Raw genomic sequence first — 25,914 nt, 5'->3', positions numbered from 1 at the left:
AGTTATTGTTTTTACACATGTATCTTACCTGCTGATATGTTGCAATCTACTTAGTAAAGCCTCCTATGTGGGTCCAATATCAGTGGTATTAGGTACTGTACAGAAGGGCACAAGATTGCAATCACTCTGTTCACACACTCAGACCTGCAAACTTAATGAAACATATTCAAAATATTTAATGCTTCTTGTTAAGGCATTCATTGTTATTACTCCTATATTATTTTTTGCAGCGATACCTCCATGCTCATATAATGATACTGTATAACTAGGGGAAATTAAATTATATACAAAATTTTAAAATTTAATGAGATAGCAGCTATGAGGTCGTGACAATCACCAAAAGAATAAAGTGGCTGGATAAACATAAGCATAGACTTGCTGACATGCTATACAATACAGTAATAAGGAAAGGTGGATTTGTATGGTCCTCACACTGAAGACTGATACATCATGACTACACTAGAAATTGCATAGTTAATTACAATATAACAGAAGAGATGCTGAGCAAAGAAATGCAACATTATCTAAAATATTTAATAAAGTGATTTGACATATAAATAATATACATCGAACATTATCAATTTGGAGGTAAACATAAGACAAAATAACAAGACTTGTAGAATGGGACTGGGGGAGTGACTCAACCCTTGGGGATAGGTCTTAGTAAAGTGACTACCTGAGCCAGCCGCTACAATGAAAATACTTTAAACAAGTTCACAAATGACCTTGCAGCTACAAAGCTCATAACAGTAATTCTCTGACACTCCTCTAAGAGAGAAAACCTTAAAAACATATTTAATAGTCTTATTCTGGTCACAGCCTCGATCTAAAAGCCACACGTACTGTACAGATAATTGTCAAACCTAACTTCTTTAGATTAAGAGTTGAGCTATTGTAATAACCTGCCAGACAATATTAACATAGTTATGAACTGTTCTAATAACTTGCAAGAGAAAGCTATGGGAGTAAGAGTTGTGAGCTATCGTAATAACCTGCAAGTTAATGTCACAGTAAGAGTTCATAATTGTCATAATAACCTGCCAGATAATGTTGTCTTGGTAACAGTTGTGAACTGTTGTAATAACCTGGGTCATGCAACACAGTTCAGCTGGGCAGTCGCCCAGTTGACTTATAGACATGCATGTGTGTGCTGTAATGTCACATAGGGAGAGGTAGCTCAGGTCAGCTGGTGAGTCAGCGACACAGTTACAACCCACTATCTTCTACGCATACATTCGCACCCATGCTCTTCATTTTTCTTATTTTATAATTTTATATATTTTCTTTATTTTTAAGTCACGTTATTGTAATGATTATTTTACAATTTTTATAATTTCATTACATGTAAACAGGCCATCTCATCTCCAGTGTTTTCCCCTTCCTCGTGAGTCAAGCTGTCACTAAACTGAATTTTAATATAACGTTAAGAGAGAGAGGGTGTCCAAATTTTTTTATAGCTAAACCAAATTAACACCAAACAATGAATACCTGTCATTAGTGAATCAGATGCTGTCATTTATAGCTAGATAGTACAGTATTTGCTTATGTACTGTATACAAAAGAGGTTTCTCCACATTCATTGATTCATAAACATTGAAATCTGGATGAATAGGATAATATACAGTAAGTCCTTTATACTATATCTGAACAGACATCACAAGAGAGGATATAAATGATATTTCTCCTAATAGTGATCAATATCCTAGTCCTTCACAAGGAGTAATGCTCTCACATGACCTGAGTGGAATATGGGAGTTGTGAACTATCAGAAAAATCTGCCAGAGAGCATTGTAAAGGCACTGAGTGTAAGTAGATTCAAGACCAGATTTGACCAACACTGGTGCAAGTAAAGGTACTTGTACATTCTGGAGCCAGTACATGCCCTGTACTTGTCAACAGTGTAACAGAGATGTGACCAACTGCCCAAGTGGCTAAGAGATCAGTGGCAAAGAGGATAAAATAAAGTATAGAAATAACAAATACGCTCACGAGCAATGTATGTTCCTTGAACATTTAACTCGGGCAGAAACACTACTGTATGTGATATCAACATCTTAGTTGTTCATTTTGTGGTCACCTTCAGCTACATAGTAAGTGTCATTGGCTCCCACATCATGTCATTTCTGTACCTGGTTGGAATGAAGAAAAGACGGTTACCATCCACCATTAACTCAAAACATAGGGAAGAATTAATCACTTTGTTCAACTGAAACTCCACAGGTTTTAAAAAAAATAGTTGAGTGCACGTGATTTATAGTTTTATCTTATGTTTAATGGAATATGAAAAACATTTGTCTTTCTAAGGTTAGGGAACTTTAAATATTTCACAATACAACTACAGTACAGTATAATATACATATGAAGACAATTTTTTTATAAAAATCAATAAGTTTCCCTTTATGCTTTTCCATGTGGTACACTTGAAGCAACTTCATAATTTCACATAATGTTTATACTGTACTGTATACAGTGTGTGTCTTCCTCTTGGGAGAACTAGAGCCAGGAGTATTGACTGGTCAATTATAAGGTATTAAGTAATATGAATTGGGATAAAATAAATATTAAATACCAATAAACAGAACACTAGCAGCAGAACTGCACTTACCCCACTGCATCATAGTTTCAATCCCTGGGTTGTTTATGAGAAGGGTGTCATCTTGTGTGACCCTACTAAAAATTTCATATTTTCTCTGGGTGTTCCAGTTTCCTCCTGTACTAACACTGGACAATGAAGGTCATAACAAAGAACAGACTGATGCGTGAATGGCTATTAAGCTGATAAGTGGTTGAAATGATAATTATATGGTATTGAAAATTAATATTTAGCTGTCAATTGAGGAAGAATGGCATGAAGAAATTTCATTAACTGAAACCAAGCGTGAAAAGGATTTTGATGTACATGTGAAAAGAAGGTAAATCAAGCAACTGAGCTAGTAGGTCTTATAAGAAGGGCATTCACAAATCTAGAGGGTCCACCCCTCACACTGTGTTAAATTCACCCCTACAGTTGGGAAACAAGCAGTACTATTACCTTCGAAATTCAGATCTAAGTTGTGCATGAGCGGTCATCCTGAGCTGTCGGTACTCTTCATCATTCACCTCTGCATCCTCCGGTATTGAGATATGACCCACATGCACTCCACTTTGCTGTAGTCTCTCCAGAAGTTGTTCCCATCCTGCTACTGAGACATTAGCTCTTGGGAATCTTATGTCCATGAACCTGTCAATGTAATTAGAATAACAAATATACAGTACTGTATGTAGGTGGTATATCATACTGCATACAGTAAAGTATACAGGTAACCATTGCTACACGAATGTTTATACTATGAATATTCACTTATGCAAACACAGTACATCATCCCCGTTATCCAAAATAATGGGTGCAGAGCAGTTCCGTGTTTGAGAGATTTCCGAGATGGAAACGAATTTTCTCTTGTTCAGAGAAAACTCACACATCACAAAATATTTTCAGGTACTGTATGTACTGGGGAAAGTTTTACTAGAGTCTAAACTATGCATCTTGCACGGACAGACACAGGGCTGTATTTATGCAATCTCAGAATGGCATAACATGTGTGACCCATGCAGGATGTGTGGGAGGCACTGCCGTGACTGCCCGGTCAGGCACTCGGTTACATGTTGGTAGGCCTAGTGAGAGGATACCCACCCACAATCGCTCTACTTATTTTCATGTATGTGTAAAGTGCTATTCCACCCACACTGACAATTTAACCAGTATACATGTACAGTAATGTTTAAATAACATTTAAAGTTGGTGCTGTAAGCACTTACAATACAGATTGTACTGTACAGTACATACTGTAGTGCAGTGAGCCCCTCATCACCTCTAACACCACCACATGGCACCACAAGCTTGAATTATCATCATCCTTGATCTACAGTTCTGGTAAGTGTTAATTTTTTAGCAAATTTTCTGACTGGTAGGTTATTTTGGCCAAAACGTTGGGTATTGAGGTGGGATAAAAGAATGGGAGGAAAGTACCTTGTTAACTCAGAATGGTTAGAGGCCCATATATTCTGAGATATCAAGGGTTTACTGTACAGTATTTAATAACATATACATAAGTATCTCTGGTGTTATGAACAAATTTGAATGTGAATATGACTTTGATCTCCAGCTTCTGGGTGCAGTTTAGAATTGAAGGCCAAGCTTTTTTGCATGAGTTCTGTCCAAAACTCACTGTGGCTTAGAACTGGGAGTGGCTTATTTCTGTCAAAAGACTGTACTTAGGTAGGTTTTTGTGAACCAATTTCCTTATCTTTTTTTTTAATACAGCATTGGGGTTTTCTTGTCATTGGGGAGCTAAACCCATTTTCCCCATATGTTATGTTACGCCGATACACGAATACTGTACTCACTTAATGAACGGTTTTCAAGGAGCCGAACTCATTCATTTAGTGAGGGATACCTGTAAATATATAGTATACTCACAACAAGTGACTGCTGACATGGTGTTAAGAGGAGCTAACTTTACACACACACTAAGGGACTCACATACTATCAGAATTAAGTAAGTTGCATACTATATCACATGCTCTGGTCATGTTATCATCCTCAACATCAGTCAGCAACAGCCAGAGCAGAATGTTGGAAGCAGGCACCTGGGTAACATCACTTGCAGACACTCCGCAAGTGATGTGCAAACCTGTAAAGATTATAACCATGAATACAGTAGTACAATATACAATACTGTACTAAGAAATCTAACTCTTAGCTTTTGACATAATCTACACTTAAAGAATCTTCATTTGTAGAATATTACCCAAATAAATATGCATTCATAAAGAATGTTTTCTGGTAGTGACGCAGCTTAGTGTGCTAGGCTAATCTTGTAAGAGACAGAAACATGTGGAACTGTGGATAAAGGTGAAAATACTACAGTGCTGTTTTCTACATCATAATGGATGGCTATTTACGTTTTTTTAAATTTACCTGGGTAAAATGGCCAGTACGGTACTGTACTCAAGTGATGACCTAAGACTTCCAATTCCACTTTCAGACCGACAATCCTAAAGATGTAAAATCAACATCAATCTGGAGAACACCAGAGTGGCCAATTACCAAACAGAACATTCCACATTATCTTTCAATAAAATTAATGGTGATGTGGATTGTAGGGGTATCGAGATATTAATGTTGCCAAGCACTCAGGATGGAAGGAAACTCTAATGTGGTTTTCTTGTATAATATAGTTATATGATAGACAGTCTGGTGCTGGAGGTGCAGAATGAGAGTTGGTTGGTGAGGAAGCTCAGAGGACAGCTGGTGGGTCGCCATGCTCGCTGGCGGGAGCGAGGGCCGCCAGGCAGGCGAGGAGAAGCGAAGGGCAGCCAGGCAGCGGCGGAGGAGGAGCTGTTGCTAGTTCAAGAAGAATGGTCAGAATGAATCTCAATGGAGAGACAGAGCTTATATACCCAGCAGCAGCCGCCATGAGTCATGTTGGGAAAACCCAGAAAGTCGCCGGTGACTGGTTCCGTTACTAAGATACGGTAACATCTGGTTGGTTGCTAGGGAAGGCGGCACATTGGAATGCGATACGCAGTTTGTAGGGGAGACGTCCACTACAGGATACATATTCGGAGAATGGGAAATGGCTGACACCAAGTTATGTTAAAGATGGAAAGCAGATGAAAAAGTCTTGAAACTGAGAACGTTCTACAACACTAAAGTAGAGCCACAAACCGGGCCAATGTTCCCCAACACCTTCAAAGTCACTAGCGTAGCTAGGGGGGGGGCGGCCCGCCCCGGGCGGCACTTTTGGGTCTGCTCATCACCCATATCTGCAGCTACTGGAGACGTTAATCCATCCCTTTGTATCGGCGGCAAGTTAATCCTTGTCGTGTCTGACCTAACACCTGACCCACATCATCACGGCCACGTCATGAGCCACACCCTTGCTATGCGCCCCCCCCCCGCCACACACACAACCTGTAACCTGTTGAGAGAAAAAGACTTCAGCATTTTGTTGCTGTTGCTGCTATAACTATTAAAGACAGAATACAGACGTGGAAAGAAGGCCCCCTTGAACTTTTGCAGTTTATTCAAAAGTATAACCTTGGGAACTCGGTTCCAAATATAGTAATAATGCTGAGGATTTTCCTCACAATTGCTGTTAGTGTTGCTACCTGTGAGAGGAGTTTTTCGAAACTAAAACTGATCAAGAATTACTTAAGATCTACTATGAGCACCTTGCGGTTGAGAAATCTTGCCATACTGTCTATAGAGCGACAATTGACAGATGAAATAGTTTTTGACAATGTCATTGATGAATTTGCCAACAAAAAACAAGAAAAGTTACTTTGTAGAAAGTTGTAGTTTTAATTTCAGAAATAAAGGTGGTCCTAATTTTTTACACTTTTTTACTTTTTTCCCTATCCTATATGTCGTTTTTGCTTTTTGTTTAACTGTTACTTATAAAGTTTAAGTATGTTTGGTGTGTATTTAAAGCATACTATATTTGAGTATGTGAAAGTACAGTAATATTATAATGGTACACAAACTATTTAATATATATATATATATATATATATATATATATATATATATATATATATATATATATATATAGAGTGAGTCACTGTGCAATATGTATTTTTTGTGGGGGCACGGGGGGGCGGCGGGCGGCACACACTCTAGCTACGCCACTGTTCAAAGTCGTAGTAACCAGCTAAGAATTTCAGGAATTGAGTAACAAAGAAGATACGTCTTGTGCACTTCATAACAGATCAAGGAGTCGTCGATGTTTTTGTCTTTACCTAGCCATGTCAAGGTACAATTCAAAAGACTACAGACCAAACCCTACATACCTACCATCCACCATGTGCTGGTTCAACCATCAGAGCCTCTGGTAGTTGAAACAGGTGTGAACACAGTGGAGAGTAGTCTTAAGGTATGCTGCTAATGTGCACTGTCTGGGCACACTGAAGCAGACTGCAGAATGAAGAAAAGAAAATGTTTTTACTGCTCAGGACCTCATGTTGCTTCTGACACGAAACGTCTCATCTATGGGAAGTAGTATGAGATCTGGAAAGTGAGAGCCGAAACAAACCTAACCTACAAGGAAGCTAAGAAGGTAGAGGAGTCAAAGCACACGCCAACACCAGGACAATACTGTATAGCTGTATTTTGCATCCACAGTGACCTGAAACACATGACATTATCCCCAGATGTACCAATGACAAACAAAGAGCTAAAAAGGACAAAATGAAGGACAAGACAAAAACGAACCGAGAAAAAAAAACAACAGAAGCAGTACCCCAAACATTGTGAGGTCATGGGGAACCTTCAGGAATAAGGTAAGCAAAATGTCACCATTAAGTGGGTAATACCAGTAAGCATGTGTTGGGGAAAAACAAGCCACCACATCTTGTGATCACTGTCAGAGTGAATCACACATGAAGTGAATGAATCATAATCTGACATTATTTTAGTTTCAGTCGTCAGGGGAATTGGTTAGGTTAGGCTGGTTAGTCTGGTTAGGTTAGGTTAGGTTACATTACATTAGGTTAGGTTAGGCTGGTTAGTCTGGTTAGGTTACTTTACATTAGGTTAGGTTAGGCTGGTTAGGTTAGGTTAGGTTGGTTAGTCTGGTTAGGTTTGGTTTGGTTAGGTTAGGTTAGGTTAGGTTAGGTTAGGTTAGGTTAGGTTAGGTTAGGTTAGGTTAGGTTAGGTTAGGTTAGGCTAGGCTAGGCTAGGCTGGTTAGTCTGGTTAGTCTGGTTAGGTTTGGTTAGGTTAGGTTAGGTTAGGTTAGGTTAGGCTGGTTAGTCTGGTTAGTCTGGTTAGGTTTGGTTGGATATCAAAACACGGATGACCGAAACTAAAATTTATTACCTCCAAACCAAGCAGGACACTAATTCATAGGAGTCAGTAGGTTAGGTTAGGTTAGGTTAGATTGGGTGAATCAACTGAACTTTGTGTACCCTAGGGATCTTATCATCACTAATACAATGAGTAAAAGCCATATGTTTGCGTTCATGTGATACTTACACAGACCCACCAGTGGCAGTTTTGGGATCACCACTTGCAGGTGTGAGAAGAGGCTGGCAGCATGGTTGTCACTTGAAACTACCAGGTTGAGGAATGTAATATTGTTGGGAAGTAGTGACACCGCTTCACCACTCAGGTTACCTAAAAACTCTAACACTTCACACCTGTAAAGTAAAACTGTGTTGTATTATGTCACTACCTAGTTAGTTGTATCTAGCTGACAACCTTAGTGGAGAAGGGGGTGAACAAATTAGGATAAGCTTACAAATACTTTGAGGTTCAAGGTAAAATCATGTTTCCCATATTCTAGTCTGATGTAATTAATTTTTTTTTGGGGGGGGGGGGGGTATTCTACTTATGTTTTAGGGTAATGATGTTATCAGTCCCCAGAATAAATTATTTCTTGTGGGTGTGTAACAGTCACTAAATGGGTTTCCTACAGTGGTGCCATTGAGGACTTACAGTTATGACTTTGAGGGCTACCTAAGGCATAGAATGATCAAGTACACCAGGCTGTTGGTGTGTTTGGTTTGTTAAGTTAAACTTTTGTGTTTTTTCTTCCTAACTTTTATGTGTCCTTTACTCCTCCAATGTCCGTCTGAGACAGTCAAAGGCCCCACCCTCACCCCAGAGGGCCAGAGCCGTAGATAGAGTTCTGCCAGTCGGGCGCCATGTTGTTACTGAGCTGATGAAGTTTGCGCTCGTACTACTGTATATAGAATGATGGTGATGATGGTGTTTATTCAGTAGACTTGTCATACATATTTACAATTGCATAAGCATGCTTATAAACTATGTGGGGGAGAGCCCGAGAAGACTTCCCACCCGCTAAGTAACAACATGGCGCCCGGTTGGCCAAACATTATCTACGCCACTCCTGGCCCCATTTACACCCCACCTCTCCTCCATAGTCTTACCCGTATCTTGTGAACTATTGTGCTTTATAAACACTAATGTGGATTCCCTTATTCATTCATCCGTATACTCTCTATTCTTTTGTCACTGTGTCTGTCTCCAGTCACCACTGTTTACGAGAATTCTAGCAACATGTAAGAATACGACTCCATTGGCTGGCTTGTTTTCTACCTCAGCCCCACCTTCTCCACCACCTGGCTGATTCACCACTTTCTCCTCCACCTGGCCGATTCACCTGACGCTCCACCACCTGGCCGATCCACCTTACGCTCCACCACCTGGCTGATCCACCTGACGCTCCACCACCTGGCTGATCCACCTGACGCTCCACCACCTGGCTGATCCACCTGACGCTCCACCACCTGGCTGATCCACCTGACGCTCCACCACCTGGCTGACGCTCCACCACCTGGCTGATCCACCTTACGCTCCACCACCTGGCCGATCAACCTTACGCTCCACCACCTGGCTGATCAACCTTGATCGCCTCGCTCCACCACCTGGCTGATCAACCTTACGCTCCACCACCTGGCTGATCAACCTTACGCTCCACCACCTGGCTGATCAACCTTACGCTCCACCACCTGGCTGATCAACCTTACGCTCCACCACCTGGCTGATCCACCTTACGCTCCACTACCTGGCTGATCCACGCTCCACTACCTGGCTGATCCACCTTACGCTCCACCACCTCACGCCCCACCACCTCCTCCACTACCTGGCTGATCCACCTTACGCTCCACCACCTCACGCCCCACCACCTCCTCCACTACCTGGCTGATCCACCTTACGCTCCACCACCTCACGCCCCACCACCTCCTCCACTACCTGGCTGATCCACCTTACGCTCCATCACCTCACGCCCCACCACCTCCTCCACCACTTGGCTGATCCACCTCACGCTCCACTACCTCCTCCACCACTTGCTCTATCTGGCTGACTTGTTCTAGAAGACTCGCTGTCGCCTCCTGCCTCATGTGAGTCCTATCTTCAAGAAGGGCGATCGTCACTCCACGAACAACTATAGACCGGTGAGCCTGACCAGCATAATATGTAAAGTACTTGAGAGTATTATCAGAGATGCCGCAATGGAACATCGAATACGAAACAATCTTGTAACGGATTGCCAACACGGTTTTATGCCGGGGCGCTCCTGCTTAACAATTGCTCAAGATATTGGATATTTGGACCCATATTCTGGAACGGGGTGGTAATATCGACAATATTTACCTAGATTTTGCCAAGGCTTTCGACAGTGTACCCCACGAAAGGCTGAAAATCAAACTGGAAGGGTACGGAATTCGGGGAAATGTCCTAGCATGGATAGAAGACTTTCTACATGACCGCAAGCAGTGTGTGGTGATTAATGACACGAAATCGTCATCTGTACCTGTCACAAGCGGGGTACCACAGGGCAGTGTATTGGGCCCGCTGTTGTTTGTTTGTTTCATAAATGACATGCCTGACGTTGTACACTCCTCCATACAAATGTTTGTCGATGACGCCAAGTTATTTCGGGAAATTAAGAACCAAGCGGACTGTGAAGAGCTGCAGAAGGACCTCTGTGGGCTCCAGGAATGGTCGAAGAAATGGCTGTTGAGATTCAATGTCACGAAGTGTAAGAGGATGCACCTGTGGCATACCAACGGTAAGGAGGCGTATCATATGTCCCAACGGGATGAAGAAACTGCACTAGTTGAGACTGAATATGAGAAGGACCTAGGTGTGTATGTTGACAATGAGCTGAAGTTCTCGGGCTATTGCGAAAAGAAGGTAAAACAGGCAAATAAATTATTGGGTCTTATAAGAAGGTCGTTCAGATATCTAGACGGTCCGTCCCTCGTAACGATCTTCAAGAGTGAAGTGCTTATCCATCTGGAGTACTGTCACCCCGTCTGGTCCCCGAGATATGCTAGGGAATGTCAGTTGGTTGAAAGTGTTCAAAGGAGGGCCACCAGACTGGTGCCTGCACTTCGGCACATCAGCTACCCTGAGAGATTGGAGCGCCTGAACTTGCCTAGCTTATACTACAGACGGGCAAGGGGGGACTTAATTGAGGTGTATAAGCATCTCAGGGGGCACTGCTCAGTCAAGTGTCCTTACTTGGAGCTGGCGGACGCTCGCCCCACAAGGGGTCACAGCTCAAGATTGAAGAAGCTGCAGGTCCAGAAAACTGTGAGGACAAACTTTTTCGGAGTGAGAGTTGTGAACTCTTGGAACAATCTACCAGAAAGTGTTGTGACGGCACCGAGTGTGAGCTCTTTCAAGACAAGACAAGACTTGACCAACACTGGAGCGGGTTCAGGTACATTCAGGAGCCGGTGCATGCCCAGTATTTGCCAACAGTGCGTGACAGTGACGTGACCGATCGCCCAGGCGGCTAGCGAGCCGATCTTTTGGTGAAGATAAATGAAAAGGAAAAGTAATCAGAGACGTGACCGATCGCCCAAGCGGCTAACAAGCAGATCAGTGGCGAAGAGGATAAAAGTAAAAGTAAAAAAGGCCACCATTACCCCCTATGAACCTGGCACACCCACACGTTCCGTCGTCCTCCTTCCCATGTCGGCTGACCCTCCTACACTCCGTTTAATATATTATATAACAATAAAACCAATACTTGTTACAGTCCGGGGGTCGTCATCGGTTTTTTAAAGGTTTCGGTCTTGGTCTCTAAATGTGGGTCTCAGTCTAGATTTCGGAAGGTACGTCTCAGTCTTGGTCATGGTCTCGGAATGCAGGTTTTGGTCTTAGTTTCGGACTTTAATGGTCTCTATTAATCACTGATAATACAGACACACACACACTGTAAATATCCCTTCCTTGTTCATTCTGCTTCTGTTTGCACTCTTCTCTGTATGGAACTTTGAATATTCATTGTAGCCATTTCAAAATTAACGCAAGAATGGACTGACTATTGTTTTATTATTTATTAACAGCACAGTACCGTGGTATCATTAATCAGTCTCCTTCCTCACTTAATCCCCTCCAGGATGACCTTAACATTTGATTAGGTGGTTCAGGACACATTCCCAACTGCCGGAACAGCTGTTGTGGTTTGTTTCTACGATTGGCAGAGGAATTTCAGGACTATTGATCAATGTGTCTTGAACTGATCAAATGGAAAACCTTTTTGTAGGTACATGGGGTGCTTTGATAGATATAAATAATAATACTTAAACTAAGGTTACATCACTTATATGAATATACAATACAGACACATTACCTTTCAACTACAGCCTGGAGTTCGTTGTCATCTGTAGTCACTAGTCCAGGATGCTGAAAGTCATGATGGAAGTAAAGCTCTACTTTACATTTGATTCTTGTTATGCTCTCAAGGAGATTCGGAAATTCTGCAATATTTCGGTGATTACTGTTGATACTGACTCTAACCTTCTTGGGCCTGGCATCTTTCAACAGCTTAAGGGCAGCTCTTATATGACCCTCTTTAATTGTTATACTATTACATATATGTCTAGATACATATTTAATTACTGCACTGTCATTGTTTACAAGATCCAATAGCTCAAACCACTCATTATCATCATTGTGTCCCAGTCCTGATTCTTTTAAGAGTTCTACTATGTCCTGGGCAGTACAATCCTTAATCTTGGAACTGTGTTGAGTATACAGCACCCCAGCAACCTGCAGCAGCAAGGATTGGTACTTGGACATCCTTAGGGTGGCAGGATCATCGCTATGCAGGTCTGCTAATATAGACCGGATGGCATCTGGTTTCTGAATTTCAACTCTCTGAGTTAATTTTGTCATAACGTCATTAAGTAAATCCTGTTGTAATGTAGATCCAATTGATTGTGTTTGGAGGAACATGGCATAGTTTTGAAACAAAGTATCATTCTCTCTTTTGCAACTTTCATCAAACAGACTCTGCACAATCCAAAGTGAAGCATAAAACTCATGAAGTAGCTTGTGAGGAATGCTCACTTGTTCCTCTCCTTCTACCATTTTTACAACCAAAAAGGCAGACATTGTCTCTTTGGAAGGTAGATTATTTGTAGAGCAAGCAAGCTTCATTTGATGTAAAGACTTGGGCAAAAATTTTTCTAAGGTGTCCCATCGGAGTGCCACAAGTGCTTCACGGTACATGCTGCTCAAGAAACACTCCACTTTTTTATGTAAATCATCACGATCCACCCCTTTTGTGGCCTCATTGTGGGCGAGCCTCTCTGTGAGCTTCCTCTTCATTAGTTTGTGTGTTTCAAAGTACAGCTCACTGGAAGTTGTAACCGCATTTATTCGTGCCTTATCATCAGCCCAGAGCCATACTAAAACTACCAGGTTGAGGGGGAGCCTGTAGTGCTTCTGAAGGTGGATTTCTGACTTTTTCACATACTCTACAATTTCCTCGGTGTCTCCTGTACTTAGCCCTTGCCTCAACATTTCATCATGGTATTTCCTAATGAACTCTTCCCGTTTATTGTCAGCAACACCAGTAATCTTGAGGTGAGCAATGCGATACTCATGAGGGATATGTGTTTGAAAGTAGGGCACTTTTTCTGGACGAGAAGTACAAAGCACAACAAGGTTATCAACTCTCTGGTTGATTATGTCCATGAAGAGCTCTTCTGATTTAGAATTCATCTCATCAAGCCCATCAACAATCAGCAATGTCTTCAGGTCTAATGTGTACTTCAACAAATCACCCTCCTTGAAGTACCGAGCGTTGGTGCGGGGCATCAACTGACTGAGGAGCTGAGGAAAGTTGGAGATGGATAAGTTGCGGCACTCCATGTAGAGCAATAATTCGTATTCATTAAGACCCTGCATGGACCCCCCACCAGTACACCATTCTGACATCATCAATTTTGTCAATGTTGTTTTTCCTGACCCTGCTGGTCCCTCAATAAGAAATATTACAGGGGCGTTTATATTGTTGTTGGTTTTTGAATAAGCATTATCCATACACAAAGAAAGTACATTCTCGTAAGGTACAATGGAGCCTTTGAATTTGCGGCCAGCAGCCTCAACTTCAATCTGGGTGAACACTGTACTAACCCTCAAGTGCATCCTCTCACCTTCAAGGAATGACACAGGGTTTATCTGTGACCAGTTTTTGTACTTTTCCTTTAATTCTATTAATCCTTCTTTCCCAAGTTTAGCTCTATGTTTCTCATTGAGCAAATCAATTTCGTATTCACTTATGTCTGTCTGTGCCAAAGGCTGATCCCGTATATACTTAATGTCTTTGTTCATGGTATCAATCTCCGCCCTTATATCGGCCGGGTCTCTGTTATACAAGAGTCCTGCTGTGTCCAAGGCTTTCTCCAGCAGGTTTCTGAGCACGTCTATCTTTTCCATCATAGTTTCTTTTGTTATGCCTAACATAGAGTGACTTACTTCATTTCTGAAATCCTTAATGGCATTAATCAACCATTCAAGGCTATTAGGATCCTTTTGCTCTACTTTGACAAAGTTTACTTTATCACAAGCATGAATAATGGCTTTATACAAGTGACTGATGTCAAATTTGCTTTCGAGATCCCTAGAAGTCATTTTCTGCCTCTGCATGTTATTAAAACAGTTCTTGTATTTGGTCATGGTATAGACTTTAGTATTGAGAAGATAATCCTCAAGTGTCTGGTTCTGTGACTGCAAAGTTCCCCAGAGGAAGATGGTGTAGAGGACATAACGAGCCGTGCAGAATGCCATCTTGATAAGACGGAAACTGTTCTTTTCATCCTCAGTGATTTTATCCGGCATCTTTAATAATGGTGGTTTGGCGGCCATTGGTTCCTTGTGTTCATCAGCCGACTCTCGTCATATAGCTACACCTGTAAAGCAAAGAATATTATTTTAAATTCGTGCTTTGTAAATCAAAATGGTGAACAGTTTCGATCTCAGAAAATTTAAATTGGAATTCTAGCCATAAATCGTAAAAGCTTGTGATAATCATGATACAGACTACAGTTCATAACTATTAGCCATGAGAAACCAGCAGTAGTGAAGCAGGAAGGAGGGAGGGAGTATTCAGACCCGTTAGGTTAATTAGATGAATCAGTGTTGTGACGGCACCGAGTGTGAACTTATTCATGACCAGACTTAACCAACATTCTGAAGTCAGTACGTGCCCAGTACTTGCTACCAGTGTGTAACAGCAGAAGTAGACCCACCAGGCCTGGGGTGGTCCCATGAGACCATCACAGTCAAGGGGACCCAGCTGCCGGGATTAGTGAGTGAAGTTTTAGGGGCTAGATCCGCCCCTGGAAACGTGACCAAACTCCCAAGCGGATAATAGGCCTATCAGTGGCGAAGAGGATAATGTAAAGTCTAGCTTATAGTACAGACGGGCAAGGGGCGACCTAATTGAGGTGTATAAGCATCTCAAGGGGCACTACTCAGTCGAGTGTCCTTACTTGGAGCTGGCGGACGATCGCCCCACAAGGGGGTCACAGCTCAAGATTGAAGAAGCCGCAGGTCCAGAAAACTGTGAGGGCAAACTTTTTCGGAGTGAGAGTTGTGAACTTTGGAACAATCTACCAGAGTGTTGTGACGGCACCGAGTGTGAGCTCTTTCAAGACCAGACGTGACCGATCGCCCAAGCAGCTAACGAGCCGATCAGTGTTGGAAAGGATAAAAGTAAAAAAAAAAAAGTAAAAAATTTCTGAAATTACCTGAATTGTTCTAGTTTTCACGATGACAATGGGCGCAAGTCCTTCCTTAGTAAGTTCCTGGCTGAGATGCAGTCGTAATTATTGTAGTTTGTCTTACGAAGTCAATTTACATATGCCTTTTAGATTGCGTAGGTTCATTAAGGCAAAATCTACATCTGTATTTTCAGCTGCTATGAGGTTATCACTTTCTAAATTATATTTACATAATATTCCAGCACAATCACAGCATTGTTAAACACAATATTCCGGCACAATCACAGCATTGTTAAACACAATATTTCAGCATAATCACAGCATTGTTAAACACAATATTCCAGCACAATCACAGCATTGTTAAACACAATATTTCAGCATAATCACAGCATTGTTAAACACAATATTTCAGCATAATCACAGCATTGTTAAACACAATATTCCAGCACAATCACAGCATTGTTAAACACAATATTTCAGCATAATCACAGCATTGTTAAACACAATATTTCAGCATAATCACAGCATTGTTAAACACAATATTCCAGCACAATCACAGCATTGTTAAACACAATATTTCAGCATAATCACAGCATTGTTAAACACAATATTTCAGCATAATCACAGCATTGTTAAACACAATATTCCAGCACAATCACAGCATTGTTAAACACAATATTTCAGCATAATCACAGCATTGTTAAACACAATATTTCAGCATAATCACAGCATTGTTTAGCACAATGTGTGTGCAATGTTAGCATAATCATCATCATTGTGTGAAATAGCAACGACTTTAGTCATCAGCTATCACACGTCAGCGTAACACTGCTCGTGTTCACTTGGCGTTAGTAACGTTACCACTCCCACTCAGTCTCAGTCCACACGGCCTGGCAACTGCCCCCCCCCCCACCCTCCCTCCTCCCCCGTACCATAATACCAACATCCTCTGTTTTTCACGACAGTTGCCATTGACCTCCTTCATTATTTGTATATCTTGCCAGTGTTAATTGTTCTCTATACGTAAGAATGACTTAAAGCATATTATTACAGAGGACTGTATTAATTCAGCATTAAGATAAACCTCTTTATCGTTGATGCTTGATTAATAAAATATTCACAATTACTGTACAACAATACCTACGAGTGCCACAGAAAGTAGGAAATATCTTGAAGTTCACAATAAATTTTAGTATAATTGGTTAGGTTTAAGTCGTTAGAAAATCAGCTAAAAATATGTTGAAAGTGCATTGTTTCTTTAGATATTAAGTAAATGTGAGTGAATTTATGTACGTTAAATATAAAACTCGACACATACGTTACACCGACTTGTATGGATACATACCACACCTGCGTTGACATACTGTGTGATGTTTTATGTGTGGATATATTTCTTTTTTCATCACAGCCACAGACCTGTTATATTCTTCTCTTAAGAATAACTTACATATACTGTACAATGTTCATAATAATGCTCCGTCTTTTTTTTCAAGGCTAGGTAATTACTTCAGTTCTGAGTTACTATGTGCGTTAAAAATATACTAAATAAACTAAAAGCCCTTTACAATATGTAATAAGTTCCAGGAAAAATAACATGTATTTGAATTTTCTTAAATATTTCTTTTTGACGTGAAATTTGTCTCGTAAATATACTGTATTAATCGTACGTTTGGAGACCCCGTCAGTGCTGGCGCCTTGTGGTTAAACTGGTTTCTCTGGTGTTACCGATGGTACAAAGACAACAGGTATATACTTTTACTTTTATCCTCTTCGCCACTGATCGGCTTGTTAGCCGCTTGGGCGATCGGTCACGTCTCTTTTCCTTTATATTCTTCACCAAAAGGTCGGCTCGCTAGCCGCCCGGGCGATCGGTCACGTCTCTGTCACGCACTGTTGGCAAATACTGGGCATGCACCGGCTCCTGAATGAACCTGAACCCGCTCCAGTGTTGGTCAAGTCTTCTCTTGAAAGAGCTCACACTCGGTGCCGTCACAACACTCTCTGGTAGATTGTTCCAAGAGTTTACAACCCTCACCCCGAAAAAGTTTGCCCTCACGGTTTTCTGGACTTGCGGCTTCTTCAATCTTGAGCTGTGACCCCTTGTGGGGCGAGCGTCCGCCAGCTCCAAGTAAGGACACTCAACTGAGTAGTGCCCCCTGAGATGCTTATAAACCTCAACTAGGTCCCCCCTTGCCCGTCTGTAGTATAAGCTAGGCAAGTTCAGGCGCTCCAATCTCTCAGGGTAGCTGAGATGCCGAAGTGCAGGCACCAGTTTGGTGGCCCTCCTTTGAACATTTTCAACCAACTGACAGTCCCTAGCATATCTCGGGGACCAGATGGGGTGACAGTACTCCAGATGGGGAAGCACTTCACTCCTGAAGATCGTCACGAGGGACGGACCGTCTAGATATCTGAACGACCTTCTTATAAGACCCAATAATTTATTTGCCTGATTTACCTTCTTCTCACAATGGCCCGAGAACTTCAGCTCATTGTCAACATACACACCTAGGTCCTTCTCACACACAGTCTCAACTAGTACATTTTCTTCATCCCGTTGGGACATATGGTACGCCTCCTTACCGTTGGTACGCCCCAGGTGCATCCTCTTACACTTCGTGACATTGAATCTCAGCAGCCATTCCTTCGACCATTCCTGGAGCCCACAGAGGTCCTTCTGCAGCTCTTCACAGTCCGCTTGGTTCTTAATTTCCCGAAATAACTTGGCGTCATCGGCAAACATTTGTATGGAGGAGTGTACAACGTCAGGCATATCATTTATGAAACAAACAAACAACAGCGGGCCCAATACACTACCCTGCGGTACCCCACTTGTTACAGGTACAGATGACGATTTCGTGCCATTAATCACCACACATTGCTTGCGGTCATGTAGAAAGTCTTCTATCCACGCTAGGACATTTCCCCGAATTCCGTACCCTTCCAGTTTGATTTTCAGCCTTTCGTGGGGTACACTGTCGAAAGCCTTGGCAAAATCTAGGTAAATATTGTCGATATTACCACCCCGTTCTAGAATATGGGTCCAAATATCCAATACCTTGAGCAATTGTGTCAAGCAAGAGCGCCCCGGCATAAAACCGTGTTGGCAATCTTTTACAAGGTGAACAACGGCTATGCTTAGCCGACGAACCTGACCTTATGAACACCTATCATCATCACCTTGATATGATTATCACGACTTTGTTGAATATTCACCAGCGGACTCTTGGGGTCTTTACATTTCAGAAAAGTCATATGAAATTCACAACGGTACGGAACTATGGGTAGTTGTAAATCTACAGGTGAGACACGCACCTTCTCACTCAGCAACAGGTGCAACCAAGGTTAGGTTAGGTTAGGTAGCCACACTGGGACACTACTTATCAAATTAGCTCTGAAAATGCCATTACATTCAGTGGCGCACCCAGGGGGGTTTCCTGGTTGCCCGGAGGCCCCCCCCCCCCTTCCAGGTACGGCATGGTGCGGCCAACCCATACGTGACCTGGCGACACCTTAGTAACACGAAGGTTGGGTCAGCTTACCTGACCTCACCCCACGCCACGGTAACTTCCACCACCTCTGCCAGTCCCATGCACCTGAATGCATTTAATATACAGCACTGCCAGACTGTGAAATATTGAGATTTAATGTATTTTTTTTTTCTCATCTACATTGTACATTTTCTATAGATTTTACATATTTATAAATTATTTTTCCATCCACTTTCACATATTTGATGATTTCGCAAGTGTGCTTCAAATAACTGTATCGTACGATAATACGGCGTTGGAAATCGAGCATGCTGGGTCAGGGAACATGTTCCCATTTCTCTCGTCCTCACTTCACATGTAGTTTTTGGTGTAGTTACATCTACTTTGGATGCCACAGCCTTCAACAACGCTAAGTCTATATACAAAGATTAGGATGCTAAATTACACGCTCGCCAGACTTCTCAGAAATTTGGAACCAACCCCCTGCTCAATTTCTGGGTGCGCCCCTGAAGAAGAATATGCAGATACGATCGAAGTCTTTAAACTGCTAGGGGAGCATAGGAGCACGGGGTGGAGGAGACTGCAGTGGTAGCGGGTAAACCAAGTGAAAGATTACAGGGAAATAGTGTTAGGAACGATGACAAAACTAAATTAGACAGGGAATTTAAACCTAAACGCGGTAAAGGGAGGACTCAGAACACGACTACCTTAAATGTCTATTACGCGAACAGTAGAAGCATGAGAAACAAAATGGATGATATTAGGGCCTTGGTATGTACCGAAAAAATCGATATAATAGCATTCACTGAAACATGGATCAACCTAGACTCACGTGAGTTACCTGTCGAATACCAAATTGCGGATTACAAATTGTTCCATACTGATAGGCTGTCCAGGAAAGGAGGCGGAGTCGCCATCGATGTCAGGGATAATCTGAAGTGCGAAATAAATAAGGAAATAAAAACTGAGCGGAATACAGAAACAGTTTGGATAAAATTAATCGACGGTAGGGAAAAATTAATCATAGGAGTAATATATAGACCTCCCAATCTTGATAGAGTTAATGGGCGACTTATCTGGGACGAAATGCGCAGGGCTTCCATACACAACAAAGTCTGTATAGTAGGCGATTTTAACCTTGGCCAAATAGATTGGACTGACCTTACGGGTAACTCAGTATCAGAGGATTTCCTCGAAACGATCCAGGATTGTTTCCTAAGTCAACATATAACCGAACCCACCCGGGGTAATAATATACTCAATTTAGTTCTGTCGAACAGAGAAAACCTCATTAGCAATGTCGAGGTAGGGAACGAACTTGCAAACAGCGATCACAAAGAAATTAGATTCCAGTTAGATTTTCAGGGTAGTTGAGGTGTCGAAGTGCAGGCACCAGTTTGGTGGCCCTCCTTTGAACATTTTCAACCAACTGACAGTCCCTAGCATATCTCGGGGACCAGATGGGGTGACAGTACTCCAAATGGGGAAGCACTTCAGTCTTGAAGATCGTTACAAGGGACGGACCGTCTAGATATCTGAACGACCTTCTTATAAGACCCAATAATTTATTTGCCTGATTTACCTTCTTCTCGCAATAGCCCGAGAACTTCAGCTCATTGTCAACATACACACCTAGGTCCTTCTCATATTCAGTCTCAAATAGTGCAGCTTCTTCATCCCGTTGGGACATATGATACGCCTCCTTACCGTTGGTAGGCCCCAGGTGCATCCTCTTACACTTCGTGACATTGAATCTCAGCAGCCATTTCTTCGACCATTCTTGGAGCTCACAGAGATCCTTCTGCAGCTCTTCACAGTCCGCATGGTTCTTGATTTCCCGAAATAACTTGGCGTCATCGGCAAACATTTGTATGGAGGAGTGTACAACGTCAGGCATGTCATTTATGGAACAAACAAACAACAGCGGACCCAATACACTGCCCTGTGGTACCCCGCTTGTGACAGGTACAGATGATGATTTCGTGCCATTAATCACCACACACTGCTTGCGGTCATGTAGAAAGTTTTTTGTCCACGCTAGGACATTTCCCCGAATTCCGTACCCATCCAGTTTGATTTTCAGCCTTTCGTGGGGTACACTGTCGAAAGCCTTGGCAAATTCTAGGTACTGTATATATTGTCGATATTACCACCCCGTTCCAAAATATGGGTCCAAATATCCAATACCTTGAGCAATTGTTAAGTAGGAACGCCCCGGCAAAAAACCGTGTTGGCAATCCTTTTCAAGGTTGTTTCGTAGTAGGTGTTCCATCACGGCATTTCTGATAATACTCTCAAGTACTTTACATATTATGCTGGTCAGGCTCACCGGTCTATAGTTGTTCGTGGAGTGACGATCGCCCTTCTTGAAGATAGGACTCACCTAAGCCATTTTCCAATCACTGGGCCTTTTGTTCATCCAGGCATTTACAAAACAGGATCTTCAGGAGCTCGGCAAGCTCGTTGCACAACTCTCTTAGCACTCTGGGGCCGGGACTCTTATTGACCTTTAGCTTTGACGGTTTATTTCTAATACCCTCTTCTGTGACACAATGTGGGTCAGTGCTGTGTCGAACCGTCTGTCCTCAAACTCAGGAAGGTTAATCGCATCCTCTCTTGTGAACACTGAGGAAAAGTAGCTGTCCAATGCCTCAGCTTTCTCCTGGTCAGAATCTGCATAACTACCATCTTCAAGCCTCAGGTCTGATACTCCTACTCGCTTTTTTAATTTCGACTTTGCAGAATGGTAAAACGCCTTTGGGTTTGACTTGACCTCGCTTGTAACCAGCCTCTGGAACTCCTTTTCAGCCCTTCCACACTCTACCTTTGCTTGGTTTCTGGCTCTTGCATACATCCTCCTGTCCTGCTCATCGTTTGACCCAACCCACGTCTTGAATTTCTGGGTTTTCTTCTTAACTTTGTCGACCTCCGCATGGTTCCCCTTCGTATTCCTAGAGGCACTGGGTTTAGTCTTGAGTATTTATTTATCGACCAAATGGGTCACTTTACTAGTTACGATATTCAGCGTAGTGTCTGCGTTCTTGTGCCTTAATGAGTCAGGCCAGTGGATACTCCTCATCTCTTCCCTCATCCCGTTGTAATTTCCCTTGTAATATTTGCACCTTGGCCTGGCCTTATCTTGAACTAGGTAACAGTTGAATCTGAATGACAACACTATATGGTGACTGGTGTCAACTGGGGCAAGGTGTTCCAATTTGGCCACCATACCCTCCTCGTTTGTTGGGTGTTCTCACACGTTGGAACAGAAAATTATCTCTCAGAGTTTCCACTTACCAACCACTGCCCCACTGCCTTGCGGATGAACCTTGGTAGGCATAAGGCTACGGGAGTAAACCCCGAACGAAAAATCTGCTGTGGAGCCCCGCATCAGGTAGACATGCTTACGGAGCTCCAACAGGACCCCTACGGCGGTATAGTCACCAACGTGGGAACCCAACGACTACACGGGCGGATGAAGGCAATGCATGATGGACAGGCTACTAAGGCGAAACCCAACAAACTGGGCTATCGGGAGTCCATACAACTCTCCCTCACCCCAGTCGTTGCAACACTTGCACCACTGGATCAAGAAAAGGCAGAGCATGCATGATGTGTGGTTGCAGCCTGCGCTCCTGCCTCACCACATAAATCGACTCACGTGCAGCCATCATCCAGCTTGTACCGTATAAAGGGTGTTTTCAATATAACAGAGATATTACCGACCGTCTAAGCTGCTAATGAGCCGATCAGTGGCGAAGAGGATAAAAGTAAAAAAGTAAAAGTAATTGATATGAGATTCTTTGGAGATCTTTTGTAGAGCACCATATACAGTGTATACCAGTTTTTCCTCAACTCATCACTCACCCCTGCCAATATATCGTTTAGCCTGTCTCACTGGTGACTCGTGAGGTGTAATTACTCCACATATAACCTGTGTGTAATATCTTTTACAAAAGAAAATAGAGGGAGGTGTTTAGACGCCTCCTGCCGACCTTTGTGTGCACCATATTCATGTTCCCTGATGACCTTTGGGTGCATCATATTGTTTCTGAGAAGAAATACTAACCAAAACCGAAACTCCTGTACATTGTGTTCATTTCCATACACCGGACCCAGGTGAGCAGATGGTTGTTTTTGTGTGTGTACAGTACTGTGCCCCTTAAACCAAACATTATCAGAGAGCCGTTGATATACATGATTATGATATTCCCGGCGACGACATCCGGTCCACAGTTATTTACGGTAAGGCGTGAAGTGACTCCCGGGCTGACCATTTGTTGGCTCACATTAACCACAAGCTGCTAATAAATCTTTCATAAACTTTATTGTTGGTGGTTAGTGTACAGTATGTTCTAACCTAGAATAAGTGTTTAAATATTATGTTAAAGCACAGTATAATACATTCTAACATGAATAGCTCAGTTGTGTCACACATGACAACTCCTTCATCAACGGTGCACTTTGAAGTCTTTTACTCTCTTTTTATCCTTTTCCCCACTGATCACCTCGTTAGCCGTTTGGACGATCTGTCAAATCTCTGGCTCCTGGCTGTATCTGAACCTGCTCCAGTGTTGGTCATTATAGTTAAGTATGGTCTTGAAACAGCTCACACTCGGTGCCGTCACAGCACTATCTGGCAGGTTGTCCCAAGAGTTCACAATTCTCAATCCGAAAAAGTTGCCTTCACTGTTTTCTGGATTTGCGGCTTTTTCAATCTTGAGCTGTGACCCCTTGTGGGGCGGGCGTCCTCCAGCACCAGGTACACGGCCTCAAAGGAGCCTCTGTCAGGGTCCTACGTCTCATGTACATTGCTATCGTCAGAGCTGTCATAGATTATGCCTCTCCTGTCCTTGTAGTTGCCTCCTAGCGCAAGAAACAAAGCATAGAGAAAATCCAAAACAGAGCTATGAGACTCATCCTCGGCTGCCCTATGACCACCAGAATAGAAGTCATGCAGCATGAACTAATCCTGCTTCCAGTCTGCGATCGAATTACTGCTCTCAGTGCCATCCTAGGTGTTAAACTCCTTCGCAATGAGAAACCGACTCCCATGTCTCTCTCACTGAACTCACATCTTGACTCCCTCCTGCGCCGGCCTGTCCCCATTACCTCTCCCTCCCCCTCTCAACACTGGCCCGTCCACACTGCTGCTGACATCCTGCGTTATCACCTCTACACCCCCTCGACCTCTCTCCCTCCCGAGTACACTCATCCACCTCTACCGCCGTGGACCTCCCCGTGTGTTGATGTTGTCGTCCACACCTTCCCTAGTCGTAAATCCACCCAACTGTGGTATATGCTCAAATTTACTGCCTTGAGCAGATTAATGATGTCGCTTCCTCTCTTAAGACCTCCCACCCTCTTATCCTCGTCTATTGTGATGGGTCTGTCGCCACGCTGGGCAGCGCTGGGGCAGCTGTGTGGATTCCTGAGCGCCAGGCCCGCAAGAAAATCAGGGTCCACGACTGGGCCTCCTCCACTGACACTGAAAGCATAGCCATCCTCGCGGGCATTCATGAGGGGGCGACCTATGCTCGCACTGAACGCCGGAACCTCCTTATAATCAGTGACAGCACTTCTGCGCTAGCGAGGCTCAAATTACCCTCCCCCTCCTCCCCTGCCGCTCAACACACCCAAGCCGCCGTCGCCAGGCTAGAACATACTGATGACAACCGTGTCAAGTTTATTTGGATCCCGTCACATATACTGTAGGAATAACTGCCTGTGACACTGTTGATCGACTTGCCAAAGAAGCGACTCAAGAAGAAGATATTGAAGCCACCCTCGCCTTCTCCCTGAATCATCTCAAATCTCGCATACACGCCACACAACGAGAAGCATTCGACGTAAAATGGACACACCTGAAACAACGAGGTAGCGTCACACTATGCCACTATGACGCTGTAACCGGTGACTCCAACCGCCACTACAAAGAGTATCAATCTCTGACTCGATCTCAACGATTATATACATGAGACTGCGCCTAGGGTACAGGTACCTATGGGGATACATTGGCAACCCTGAGCCTGGCCGCACTGTTTGTAAACTTTCTGGCCAACTCGACTCTCACACCCTCTCTCACTACATCCTCACTTGCTCTATGACCTCCTCCTACAGGTCCCCAGCCGTTACCAACACCTCTTCCCTCCCTGACCAGATATCCCTCCTCCTAGTCACAGGCCTGGCACTTGACATTATTAGGGACCTGCCACACTTTGCTATAAACAGATGAAATATACCGGGAATTCCCCCACACACTCATCATTCTGTCACTTTATGTAACTTGCTGACAAAACCCATGACCCTTCAGGCTTCCATGCCCTTAATGCATGGGTCATAAAGGCAAGCATGAACGTAGCATGCTTCCCAGATGGGCACTGTAAACGCTTCTGCGCTTCACCTTGCACAGGATGTAAGGGGGTGCCCAATAAACTAGCCCCCATCGGGGCAATCTGTAATCTGTATATACACACGATTGAGTAGTCCCCTCTGGTGATTTATAACTTTTGTCGACAACACCAGTACTACTTGCTCTAACGACATTGTCTGGTGCTGTAGTCACAGTGAACAAGTAGTACTGGTAATGGAATGAGCATGCAGTACTGTACTGTACTAGTACTGTAGTAAACACGTTATGAGTCCTTGTCCAGTCTCTTCCTTCCCTGTCTACGGCGCTGATTAATGGCAATTATTCAGTAAAATTTTCACACACGTTTATAATTGGATAAGCATGTTCATAGACTTACCTTGGGAGCCCAAGAAAACTTCACACCCACTGAGTAACAATATGGCTCCCGGTTGCCCGAGCTCTGTCTATCTACGACTCTGACTAATGGTGTATACTAGCACCATCTCTTGGCTGAACACTAAAGTCGTCCTTTACGTAACAGTGCC

General features: G+C 43.1%; 2 protein-coding genes across 11 annotated transcripts in view; one reads left to right on the top strand and one right to left on the bottom strand.

The window, feature by feature from the left end:
- Positions 1-288: 288 nt before the first annotated feature.
- On the bottom strand, positions 289-25,846 carry LOC121859984. Of its 10 annotated transcripts, none has more exons than XM_042356966.1 (6): positions 25,767-25,846; positions 12,151-14,716; positions 8,013-8,176; positions 4,520-4,670; positions 3,032-3,220; positions 289-2,129 (listed from the first exon to the last, which is right to left on the bottom strand). In XM_042356966.1, the coding sequence occupies exons 2-6, from the start codon at positions 14,670-14,672 to the stop codon at positions 2,084-2,086; spliced, it is 3,072 nt and encodes a 1,023-aa protein (XP_042212900.1). In that variant the 5' UTR covers positions 14,673-14,716; positions 25,767-25,846; the 3' UTR covers positions 289-2,083. The 10 variants fall into 10 exon arrangements, 8 of the variants coding, with proteins under 8 accessions (XP_042212900.1, XP_042212899.1, XP_042212902.1 ...); XM_042356965.1 differs by lacking the exon at positions 25,767-25,846 and adding an exon at positions 15,557-16,279; XM_042356968.1 differs by lacking the exon at positions 25,767-25,846 and adding an exon at positions 15,299-15,325.
- The window catches only part of LOC121859986 (exonuclease V-like), a 33,931-nt gene continuing 14,979 nt past the window's right edge, over positions 6,963-25,914 (top strand). The window contains exon 1 of the mRNA XM_042356979.1: positions 6,963-7,320. The gene's annotated coding sequence lies outside the window, so the exon portion shown is untranslated. The remainder of the gene's footprint in view (positions 7,321-25,914) is intronic.

The sequence above is a fragment of the Homarus americanus genome, unplaced genomic scaffold, assembly GCF_018991925.1.
Source record: "Homarus americanus isolate GMGI-L3 unplaced genomic scaffold, GMGI_Hamer_2.0 scaffold38393, whole genome shotgun sequence".
In the NCBI taxonomy this organism is placed as follows: domain Eukaryota; kingdom Metazoa; phylum Arthropoda; class Malacostraca; order Decapoda; family Nephropidae; genus Homarus; species Homarus americanus.
This window is presented reverse-complemented; position numbering and strand designations above follow the sequence as displayed.